At 46.9% G+C, this 11,530-nt stretch overlaps 1 protein-coding gene across 1 annotated transcript; it reads left to right on the top strand.

The window, feature by feature from the left end:
• The first annotated feature begins 4,010 nt into the window (after nucleotides 1-4,010).
• Nucleotides 4,011-9,462, top strand: xkr7.S (X-linked Kx blood group related 7 S homeolog). The gene is given in 3 exon segments (NM_001092563.1): nucleotides 4,011-4,304; nucleotides 5,337-5,536; nucleotides 6,078-9,462. Coding segments are annotated over 2 exon segments (1,086 nt in total). The 5' UTR covers nucleotides 4,011-4,304; nucleotides 5,337-5,412; the 3' UTR covers nucleotides 7,040-9,462.
• Nucleotides 9,463-11,530: the final 2,068 nt, after the last annotated feature.

Here is an 11,530-nt window from a genome sequence, read left to right as displayed (position 1 = left end):
AGCTCTATTGAAACCTCCCATGAGCCTCTATGGATATGAAGCTTACACAGAAGATAATTACCTGCCCTGGGATGTTGCACCAGCTGCTGAGGGAGCCCCATTCTGCCATCTTTAATACTGGCATCAATATTCTCTCCCAGTGTGCGTTTGCCAGTGAAGGCCCCACAGTAGCCATTATGCTGCTCTGTCATAGATGTCCCTTTCTGATTGAAGGTCTCCAGTGATGTCCCACCTCTACCAAAGGTTCCCATCCTTCTTGTACCTCTGTCCTACCGAGAGGTAAAGTCCTCACACCATTGGGGAGTCACTGGGAAATTGGGGTTACAACAAAGGTAAAATGTATAATGTTCATCTTTAATCCTTATCACACAGACCGACTGCAGGAAGTTTATACTTCGCTTTGCTGCAAGTTGCGCAGATTCAGATATGAGCAAGACCTTTATAGAACTGAATAAATAAAATAGTTAACATTTACGCCTCCGTGTCCTTTCCATTGGAGTCAATAATCTCTCCCAGTGGGCTCCTCATATATTGGATTAGTGGAGTTCAATTTTATAATTGGATTATATATAATTCCCTATCCTGGGATGTTGGTGTCTCCCCAATAGTGAACATTTCTGCCTCCATATACTTTCCATTGGACTCAATACTCTCTCTCTGCCAGGGTCACAACCCCACTTTGTTCTTGGAGGCCTCCGATGATGAGATCTCCCACCTGGGCTGAAGATTTCTGTCTTCCTGAGGACTAAGCAGCCCTTCCAGTTTGAACGGTGAGCTGGGAGCCGCTAATTGCGGTGGTGCAATGAGACCATGACCTCAAATGTCATACACACAAATACAGAAGGTCTTCTGCACTCAAACCATTATTGATTTGGGACATTTTGTGCCTTAAGCTATTAAAAAATACCCTCCCCTTTAATTAAAACAGGGATTGTTTGTCCATACCTGCAATTTACCTATTTTTCTGTGTGACTTCAAAATTTACACACACAAATATTGCATTTTGTGCATTAAAAGTGCAAATTGCAGTGTATTCACTTGCTGCTCGTGCCATATCAAATACCAACAGTTATTAAGCTCACAGTTAGCTAATGAGTGGTATTATCCTGAAATATCTTTAAAAAAATCATAACTGAAGATATTGAACATCTGATTTGCTATCGGAGTTGCTGTGCTTTAAACTGTAAATAAAATGTTATATATATCGCTTTAGTATTTCAGGCGAATACTAAGTGGTGTAGAGAAACCTGTTTAATTTATTTCAATGTGTGGTAGTTCATTGGTTAGTCTCAATTCCCTGCATCACTAAGCACATGGTTTATATTCACCAGGCACACATGGGTTCACTTGTGAGTAGGGTTGCCACCTTTAGTGAAAAAAATAACCGGCCGGTGGGGGGCAGGTACAAAAAGGAGGCGGTCCATGATGCAAAAAGGGCGGAGCAACATCGCGGCGATGTGAAGAAGACAAAAAAAAGGTAAGTTCTGTGCAAATGGGGGCAGGCCGAGGGCTTTTTTTTTAAAGGATATTACAAATTACCAGCAACTGCATTGCTGGTAAATTTGTAATACCAGCCTTGGCAGGTGTTTTACCGGCTAGGCTGGTAAAATACCGGCCGGGTGGCAACCCTACTTGTGAGACACACAGAACGGATATCAGAGTGGAAGTGTGAATTTTTAGGACAATATCTGCTGCAGATACATGAGTGTTAAAGGATTTATGTACCAGTGTTAACATGTTAGCAGAGACAATTAAAAGAAAAATATATATATATGACCAGGGCAACATCAAGGTCAGCCCCCCACCCCCAGGGTGACCAACCTCCCCAGATACCACCCCCATCCCTCAAATAAACACTAGGAGACAGTTTTGAGATAAAAAGGCAGCAGAGCATTTTATTAAACAGAACTCAATTTATAATTGAACCACAATGTGATAACATATCTATATATAACAGTTTGTATAACAAATGACCAATCAGGCCAAATTCTTGTTCCACTTTACATTACAAATACTCTCCTCTTCCAACCATGCCTGGCCCCAACCAAGTTTTAACCCTGTCCTGTTTGATTTACAGTACCTGCCCCCAAGTTATTGGGCTGCCCCTGACCTATCCTACCATGAAACTTCCCTGCTTACCTTGACCACCAGGTCCTCAATAGGGTTTTTTACCAGCTGGGGGGGGGCGAGAACAAAAGGGGCGGACCATGATGTCAAAAGGGGCGGGCTGTGACATTAAAAGGGGTGGGGCCATAGCGCGGAGAACTGAAGACTGAGGAGAAAAGATAAGTTACATCTTATTTCACCTATGTACCCCTGTCTGTGCCTGAGGACCCTGCATTAGTGATGTGTGGGTTGACCTGAAACCTGCCTTGACCTGTAGCTTGACCACCGGATGGGTGGGTTTGGGTTGACATTTGGCCAATCTTGCAGGTTAGTGTTGGGTGTGGCTCAGACTGGGGAAGTACCCTCCTCCACTGCTCCACTGGATGAGAAGAGGTGGGTACGGGTTGGGTGCAGATCCTACAATGGCAATATTTTAAAAGTTAGGGTTGGGTGAAGATTTTTCCTGAACCGCACATCACTACCCTGCATCCCTCCCTTGGGTACCTCCCAAACAGCCTCCTACCAGCCCAGTATATAGTGACTGTCTATGGCAACTTACATCAGCCCCTCTGGCATTTGCCAGAACCCACAGATTGCCAGTCCGGGTCTGCCTATATAGGCCAGGACTGGGTCAACATTTCTCTCATGGCTATGGGCACGGTCTGGGGGCATTTAAAATTGAGGAACCATAGGAGCTTCTGCACCAATAAGATGAGGAGTGGGTGGGGCTAAATCAAAAAGAGCAGGACTTGATTGATTCTATTGGTTGAAGGCTATGAAGAGGGGAGGTAACAACTAGAGGTTGTTGGTGAATGGATTAGGGCAGTTGGGGGCAATACAAGCGACAGGGAGTTGCCAGGTGCACAATGATAGGATTCTAAAGGGCAAGAACATTTTCACTCTGATCAGTGAATATATGACTCCAGGATTGTAAGTGGTGCCATAGTCCCAGAACCATCCCCACAGTGCCAGAGAGAGTGTGCAAGGCATGGAGTATTTCTACAGAGGTGGAGCACATATTGTTCTACTGAGGGGGGGGGGGGGGTAAAGGTTTCACTCACACCTGCTCCGTCAGATAGAGAGATCCCTAGGGGATGGGCAGGGCAAGTAAAAAGATCCATGAGAATAGGGCAGATCCAGTTGCATTTTGCATTGATTGTTAAAAAAAATGAACCCCTAAATGTGACTCGAATTGAATGCTAATGTTGTACTGCACAATTAGTTGGTCATAATGTTATAAACTGAAGGTTCTGCGCAGGGGGTTAATAGCAGTCACATTACCCTCTGGGGTTCCGCACCTGGAACACGGGGTTAATAGCAGTCACATTACGCTCTGGAGTTCCGCAGCAAGGACACAGGGGGTTAATAGCAGTCGCGTTACGCTCTGGGGTTCCGAACCAGGCACACAGGGGGTTAACAGCAGTCACGTTACACTGGGGTTCCACACCTGGGACACAGGGGTTAAGACAAGGGCCAGAGATGATTTTACCCTAGGGGCCACAGGGCGGGACTGTAAGTGTTACAGGGGGAGGAGCGTTGATTGGTGACACTGGTGATGAAGGGAAGAGTGAGGGGAGCAGAGAGCCGAGAGCCGGGGTAGGCTGAGGGCAATGAGAGCGGTTGCACAGGACGGAGCTTCAGCACGTTGGACAGTTCCCGGCTCCGCTACTTCCCGGCATCCCCAGAATAATCCCAGCCCTAGTTCCTCTCTATGTAGCCATCTATCATGTTCCGCCATCCTTTCTCCAACGTATTCACCGTCCCCCGTGACACTCCATCTCCCAGCATCCTTCATCAGTCACCCAACCCCACCGTATAGTTCCTCCGCCCGCCCCGGAAGTGACTCCTCCCATGATGGCGGCGCAGTCGGATGGGCCCCGGGGCCCCAGGTATTCGCTTCCCGACGGTTTGTGGTTGGTGGCAGCGCTGCTCGTCTTCCTCTCAGACGGGGCGTCGGACCTGGTGCTGGCGGCCGATTATCTGCAGCGGAGGCGGGTGAGCTGCTTCTGGGCCACGGTCCTACTGGTCCTGCTGCCTTCCCTCCTCACCCAGAGCCTCAGCCTCACCTGGGCCCTCACCGACAGCTGGGGCCCCTCTGCCCCTCAACGGCACAGCCCCACGAGAAACACCTGCTGCCGACTCTGCGCCTGGATCCTACATGGCTCTGTGCATCTGCTCCAGCTGGGACAGGTCTGGAGGTGAGAAGGGGAAGCTGGGACAGGTCTGGAAGTGAGTAGGGGAAGCTGGGACAGGTCTGGAGGTGAGAAGGGGAAGCTGGGACAGGTCTGGAAGTGAGTAGGGGAAGCTGGGACAGGTCTGGAGGTGAGTAGGGGAAGCTGGGACAGGTCTGGAGGTGAGTAGGGGAAGCTGGGACAGGTCTGGAGGTGAGTAGGGGAAGCTGGGGCAGGTCTGGAGGTGAGTAGGGGAAGCTAGGACAGGTCTGGAGGTGAGTAGGGGAAGCTGGGGCAGGTCTGGAGGTAAGTAGGGGAAGCTGGGACAGTTCTGGAGGTGAGTAGGGGAAGCTGGGGCAGGTCTGGAGGTGAGTAGGGGAAGCTGGGACAGGTCTGGAGGTGAGTAGGGGAAGCTGGTACAGGTCTGGAGGTGAGAAGGGGAAGCTGGGACAGGTCTGGAAGTGAGTAGGGGAAGCTGGGACAGGTCTGGAGGTGAGTAGGGGAAGCTGGTACAGGTCTGGAGGTGAGTAGGGGAAGCTGGGACAGGTCTGGAGGTGAGTAGGGGAAGCTGGTACAGGTCTGGAGGTGAGTAGGGGAAGCTGGGACAGGTCTGGAGGTGAGTAGGGGAAGCTGGGACAGGTCTGGAGGTGAGTAGGGGAAGCTGGGGCAGGAGGGGAACTGAGGCAAATATGAAGAACAACTGGGCCAAGACAAGAGGGTAACAACAAATGTCTGGGGTAAACAGAAACCTGAGACTGGAGGCAGGGTTAGGGGCACCACTATGGAAAGGATGATTAGTCCATAGCCAAGGGATAAGCATTGGGTAACACTGGAGATGAAAAGCATAAATATTGGGCATCAGGACCCAGTAGTTTGGAGGTGAGGGGTAAGACTAGAGGCTTGGCAAGTCTGGGGATGGGAGGTGCAGGGGCAGAGTTGAACATGAAGTTGAGGTAATAAGATTGGAGGGGGAGAAGGAAGCAGAGTAGAGAGCAGTAAAACAAGTAGTGTAGGAAAGTAATTGGTGTGCACTTTGCTGCACTGCTGCTTTCTCTGCAGGTACCTGCGCGCTTTATATCTTGGCCTACAGAGCCGCTGGCAGACACAGCAGCAGAGCCGCCACTTCTACTGGCGCATGATGTTTGAGAATGCAGATATCTGTATGCTTCGTCTCCTGGAGACCTTCCTGAAGAGTGCCCCCCAACTGGTGCTGCAGCTCTGCATCATGCTTCAGCAGGGCCACGTGGAGCCCCTGCAGGGTGGGTCGTACTCTCATTTTCTCTAACTTACCACCAGCTTCCACTAAACCTAGTATCCTCTGCCTGCTTCCTGCTACTTCTGTAATTCCCATGTCTTATTCCCCCTCTGTATGCCCTCTCCCTTGTCTACTTTGTCTCCCCATCCCTTGTGCTCTCTAACGTCCATCACTTCTCTTGACTTCCCCTTCTAATATCTTTTAGCAATTCCCTTTAACCAACCTCTTGTCTTTTTCTGCTTTCCATCCCTTGCCTGTTTTCTGCTTCTCTACCAGTCTCTTGTCCTTGACTTCTCTCTTCATCCAATGTTTTGTCTTCTGTGCGAACCCAAATCTTCTTTTCATTTGCCTTGCCCTCTCTAAATCAGTCTGGTTTGTTTTCTCAAGTTCCTGTCTCATAACCTTTGTGGGCTTCCCTTTCATTGTCTTGTTTCTACTTCTATCCCTTGTGTCCTATCTACTTCCCACCCTTTTCTCTATTTCTCAGTAAGGAGGACATCCCTTTGTCCTCATTCCATATCTTTAACTTATCTTCGCTCTTTCAGGTATTTCAGCCTCAGCCTCCCTCCTCTCCTTGGCTTGGATGATTGGTTCCTACCAGAAGGTGCTTAGAGATTCTCGTGATGACAAGATGCCCATGTCCTACAAGGGGGCTGTGGTTCAGGTCCTGTGGCACCTCTTCACAATTGCAGCCCGTGCACTGGCCTTCTCACTTTTTGCCTCTGTCTTCCACCTCTATTTTGGCATTTTCATTGTGACTCACTGGTGTCTCATGACTTTCTGGATCATCCAAAGAGAGACAGATTTCTGTATGTCACGCTGGGAGGAAATTATCTACAACATGGTGCTGGGCATCATCTATATTTTTTGCTGGTTCAATGTGCGAGAAGGTCGGACCCGCTGTCGGATGGCAACGTATTACATCATTGCACTGTCTGAGAACGCCATTCTCACTGCCCTTTGGTATGTGCACCGTGGAGCCGTGCTGAGTGACTTCTATGCTCTGCTAATTGTGTGCTCAGTAGTTTGTAGCTTTGCTCTTGGTGTATTCTTCATGCTTATTTATTACAGTCTTTTGCATCCAAATGGCCCAATGTTTGGGCCCTCAAACAGCAGCTGTGTGATTAGTGATGTGGCTGCTTTGGGTACAGAAATCCCTCAAGGTCTCCCGGTACAGGGCATGGAGAGTCTCCCTTCCACTCTGTCTCGGACTACAGGGCAGGATAGGGATTGTGTGGTAGGGGATCGAGATAACTGTCCTCCCGTCTTCCAGGTTCGGCCTAGTGTTCCACCAACCCCTATCACTCGGCTCCCACGGGCACAGGGACCTGTTATACGTATAGATCTTCCACGCAAGAAATATCCAGCTTGGGATGCTCATTTCATTGATCGTCGACTGAGGAAAACTATTCTGGCACTGGAATATTCCTCCCCTGCCACTCCCCGTGTCCAATATCGCAGTCTAAGCCCCCCCAAGGAATTTATTGAATATGAGACCACAGTATGACGCCAAAATCAGTTGGGTGAACTTTTAATGACACATACGAGACTCTTTGCACCCTGAATGGGACCTAAGAGACACCTCGGAGCCCAAATTGTGGGTACTAGAAAGGCCAGGAAAGACTTGAATGGGCTTGATAGGCCCCAAAGAAGGAATGGACATGCAAATATGGTTCAACAGGACCCATAGACATTACTCAGGGAATAGGGGATCATCTGGTGGGAGAGATATGGGACTTTTAGATGGGAATGAGGCAGAAAAAGATGTAATTTGCATGAAAGATTATAGAGGGTGGAAATATTCTGCAATTGGTAGGCGATGGTGCTGAGATTGGGAAGGGTCGGCCATTGGTAGGAGAGATTACAGAGACTGGGAATGGTCAGCCGTTGGTAGGAGAGGTTAATGAGACTGGGAGTTTACAGAGATTGGGAAGATTCAGTCATTGGTAGGTGATGGTGCAGAGATTGGGAAGAGTCAGTCATTGGTAAAAAAGATTACAGAGACTGGGAAGGGTCAGCCATTAGTAGAAGAGATTACAGATTTTAGAAAGGCTCAGTGATCGGTAGGGAAAATTACAGAGGTTGGGACGGGTCAGCTGTTGGTAGAAGAGATTGCACCAATTGGTGAGGCACTGGTACGAGAGATTGCAGGGCGTGGAGCCAGGCACCAGATTACAGACAGGAAATATGATGGCCAGGTGGTATAAGTGAAGAATAGCTATTGGGTTGTGGCCAAAGATTCTTCCTGTACCTACCCAGAGTGCAGGGCATTCCTACCTGTGATTATTGGAGTGTTGAGGCAAGCAATTACGCAACAAGAGGAAGTCTTCATATGGATTTCTGTGTTTTTAATGTAAAACTGGTAATGTAGATATGCAGGGGGAGGAGGACGAGGCAATATATACCTATCTATGCCAGTTGGTTTTGCTTCTGTACATATTAGTCCTGAATTTAATTAATTGAACTACTGACCAGATGTCTACATCTGACCTGGAAAATATACATTTTAGAATTCTACAAAGGCAATGTACTATAAAATTAATAGGAACATTAGCTGGACATTTTGTCTATTTAGTGGAAAAAGTCTAATGAAGTAACAGTCTGACCAAAAAAGAATCTGTGACCCCAACTTTGTTAACTTTGGACCTCTGGGCTTCTGTTCCGCCATAGCAAGTGACCAGTGTAAGTGGAGGTGGTTGTTCTGTTCTGTGAAAATACTCCACTAAAAAACAACATAAAAGCAACATACCTAGCTGAACTTTCCTATTATAAAAATCTGTGTTGGTTCCCCTGCAAATGTAGAGATGGGGCCAGTATTGGAAATGACTACACTCATTCATTTTCTACTTGATCATATATAATGCACAAGTAGAGCAGTCAGAGCAAATTTTGAGCACCGATCTTGGTAAAAGGGTCCCACAACAAAAGAACATAAGAAGGTCCCTCTGATAAAGAAAATAGGCAGGTCCTGCAGATGGAGGTGGTAAAAGTGCACCAAAGACAGGAGAGTAAAGCTCCCCATAGACGCGACGATTCTTCTTTCCAAACACCGATTTTAGCAAAGTCGGACCAATCCTTCGAAATTATCGTGCGGTTAGTGGGATTGGAATGATCATACATTTTACGATTTTTCGGCCGACATCTGTCAGGAAATTGATCGGCCAGGTTAAAAAATCTTTGTCGGCCCCAGTACAATCTATGTTTGCAGGGACAAACAGGCAGCTCCCCTTAGTTTTCCTGGCAAATTGGTCTTTTTAGTTGATGGTCAATTCGTACGATCGTTCCGAGAAAATCGTGGTCTCACGATGCGGCTCGGACGTTTTAAAAATCTCAACATCTATGGCCAGCTTTATGAGAATGTTAGGTCTATACAATCCTGGTCCATAGAAAGACTCCATTTGGAGACGGTGTTTTGCAAAATTCCCCCTCATACAATTCTCCATTCAAGCTCCGCAAGTCATTATTCTCAGTGGAAACCTCTTAGACCCCTTCCTGCAACACTGTCTTGAAAAGGGGGTTCCATCATTATTCTTTGTTGCTAACTGGACAGCTTTCCAATAATGTGCAGTCAGTATTGCATAGCTCTGACTAGACTGCTAAGCTTCCAGTGCAGCTGAAGAATTTCCAATGGTTTTTGCCCGGGATTTCTGTTTGTCACAATTGGTTGGTTCAGACTCCATGGTGGGCAGTTTTCTACAGGAGAGCAACTGGGTAGCGGATGGAGTTGTATTGTATTTTCCATTCCCAGGTTTCTGGTTTGGGCACTTGTATCTCATGTCACTAATGTTCATAAACTTCTCTATTGCCTGATCTGTAAGTCAATAAATAGTTGTTGTTTTGGGGCAAAATGCTGGAAATTGAATTTTCTAGTCACCAGTTTTTGTATGTTTCCCATAGGTGCTATACAAAGAAATAAAAGCAGTTTCACTATGCTCTGGGCTTGTTTGTGTTGCTTGCACCCTCTGTATATGCAGTGATACATGTGCACAGACCTTCACAAAATATGTGGGCCCTAGGAAGCCCATGGGGGAGCATCCTCAGGGTCAGATAAGATGCAATGTGGGATAAGGTATGCAGACTGGCACTACACACACAGACTAGTACAATGCACACACATGCTGTCACTACACACAGATTGGCCCACAGACTAGTACAATGCACACACACGCAAGAACATACATACTGGCACTACACACAGACTTCCACACAGGGAGAGGGGACGCAGGACAGAGTTGGGATTGGAAGAGATGTGAGAGGGGCAGTTGAGCATGAAGCAGAGATGGGAAAGACAAGAAGATGGAAAGAGAGAAAAGGGCAACTGGGCACAATATTTCAAGCAAGTAAAAGAGAGGGAGTAATAAAGGAGAGTCAAGGTATTCAAAGGGACAGAATGAGAGTGAGAGGGGGCAGATGAGGAAGAAGACAGAGAGTAAAGAGAAAGGAGACTTTGAATGGCTGGGGGGGGGGGGAAGATGGTGCAGGAAGAGCTAGAAGGCAAGTAGGACAGAGGATGTCAAATACCCACCCACTCCCTAAAAAGGGGCAGGACATAGAGGGGAGATTGAAACAGAGGGTAAAAAGGAGAGAAGAGGCAGGTCGAGAAAGGTGCACACAATGAAACAAAAAAAAGGAAAAAGGTACAGTGTTTGTGTCTGTGTGTATCTGTATGTCACTATATGTGTGTGTGTGTCTGTGTGTGTGTGGCTTGGGGTCCAATAAAACTGGGGCCCATAGGGAGATCCTCTGTTTTTCCGCTAGACTAGTCCAACTTTGGTTTGAGGCAGAGCAGAGAATCGTCTGCTTTGGGAATGGAAAGTATGGGGCAATTATTCCATTTCATACATCCATTGACTAGACTATTCCAGATTCAGCAGCCCAAACAGAGCTGGGGTGCTGTTCTATTGCTGCTTCTGATAATACTGGTGAGAATAGGCACTTTATGTGGAACAATATCAGTGCTATAATATTCTGCACTCAACATCTTCCAAAATGGTAGAACCCTAGAAGAGACCATCCTTGCCCCCCCACTAGGGTTGCTACCTAGCCGGTATTTTACCGGCCTGGCCAGTAAAAATAATCACTAATCCCAATGTGCTTAATAGGGAAAAAAGACAAATATATAGGAAGGCCGATATTTTTTTCCAGAAAAGGTGGCAACCCTACTCCCACCCATGCACTCTCCTTTAGATCATCCTTCCCACCCAATTCTTCTCTATATATTCCCATCATCTCATCTTCAGTTGAGTCTATTGTCTCATTTTCTCTAACCAGCCACCCCACTATATTCTCTATATTCCCGTCTTTTCTTACTACTCATCTCTGCCTTCCCCATTATCTTGTTATCTATCAGTTCTCTCTCACTCCCATCTTTTTCATCATCGCCATCCTCTCCCCTCCTTATCTTCCCCCTCTTCTCTCCATACTTTCTCCCCACTCTTCTTCATTATACCCCATCTATCTAACGTCTCTCTATAATCAAAATGGAAAAAATAATCATGCACCACAAAGCCAGAAACATGTAGCGTGCCTTCAATGTTGAATAAATGTCCACATTGTAGTTTGAAACTATTGCTTTGCACTGTTTGATTACTTTTTCCTTTTTGCAAGTAACAGGTGGTCCACAGACACCTTTAATCAGCAGTTGTAAAATTTAAAAAAAAGAAATTCTGTACAATCCCTTATTCTCTCCGCCCTTCCCCTCCTTCTCTACTACCTTTTTCTCCCTCTTTTCTATAATACCACCATCCCCTCTCACTACTATTCCAGCTCGTCCAACAGCTTGGTCAGTCTAAACAGAACAGTAGAAAAGTGGCCATAAATGTGAAAAGGCCCTTTTCTTTGTGTCAGCCCTACTCACCCACCTCATGCATTTGTGCCTCACATCTCATTATTTCAGGCCCTGGTGTTTCCCATTAAATGCCTGTTTTTCCTTAAATTTGGCTGAAGTTCAGTGGTCAGACCCAACAGTAACTGATAGCCCCTTCTCTCTGTGCCTGTG

The sequence above is a fragment of the Xenopus laevis genome, chromosome 9_10S (assembly GCF_017654675.1).
Source record: "Xenopus laevis strain J_2021 chromosome 9_10S, Xenopus_laevis_v10.1, whole genome shotgun sequence".
Taxonomy (NCBI): Eukaryota; Metazoa; Chordata; class Amphibia; order Anura; family Pipidae; genus Xenopus; species Xenopus laevis.
This window is presented reverse-complemented; position numbering and strand designations above follow the sequence as displayed.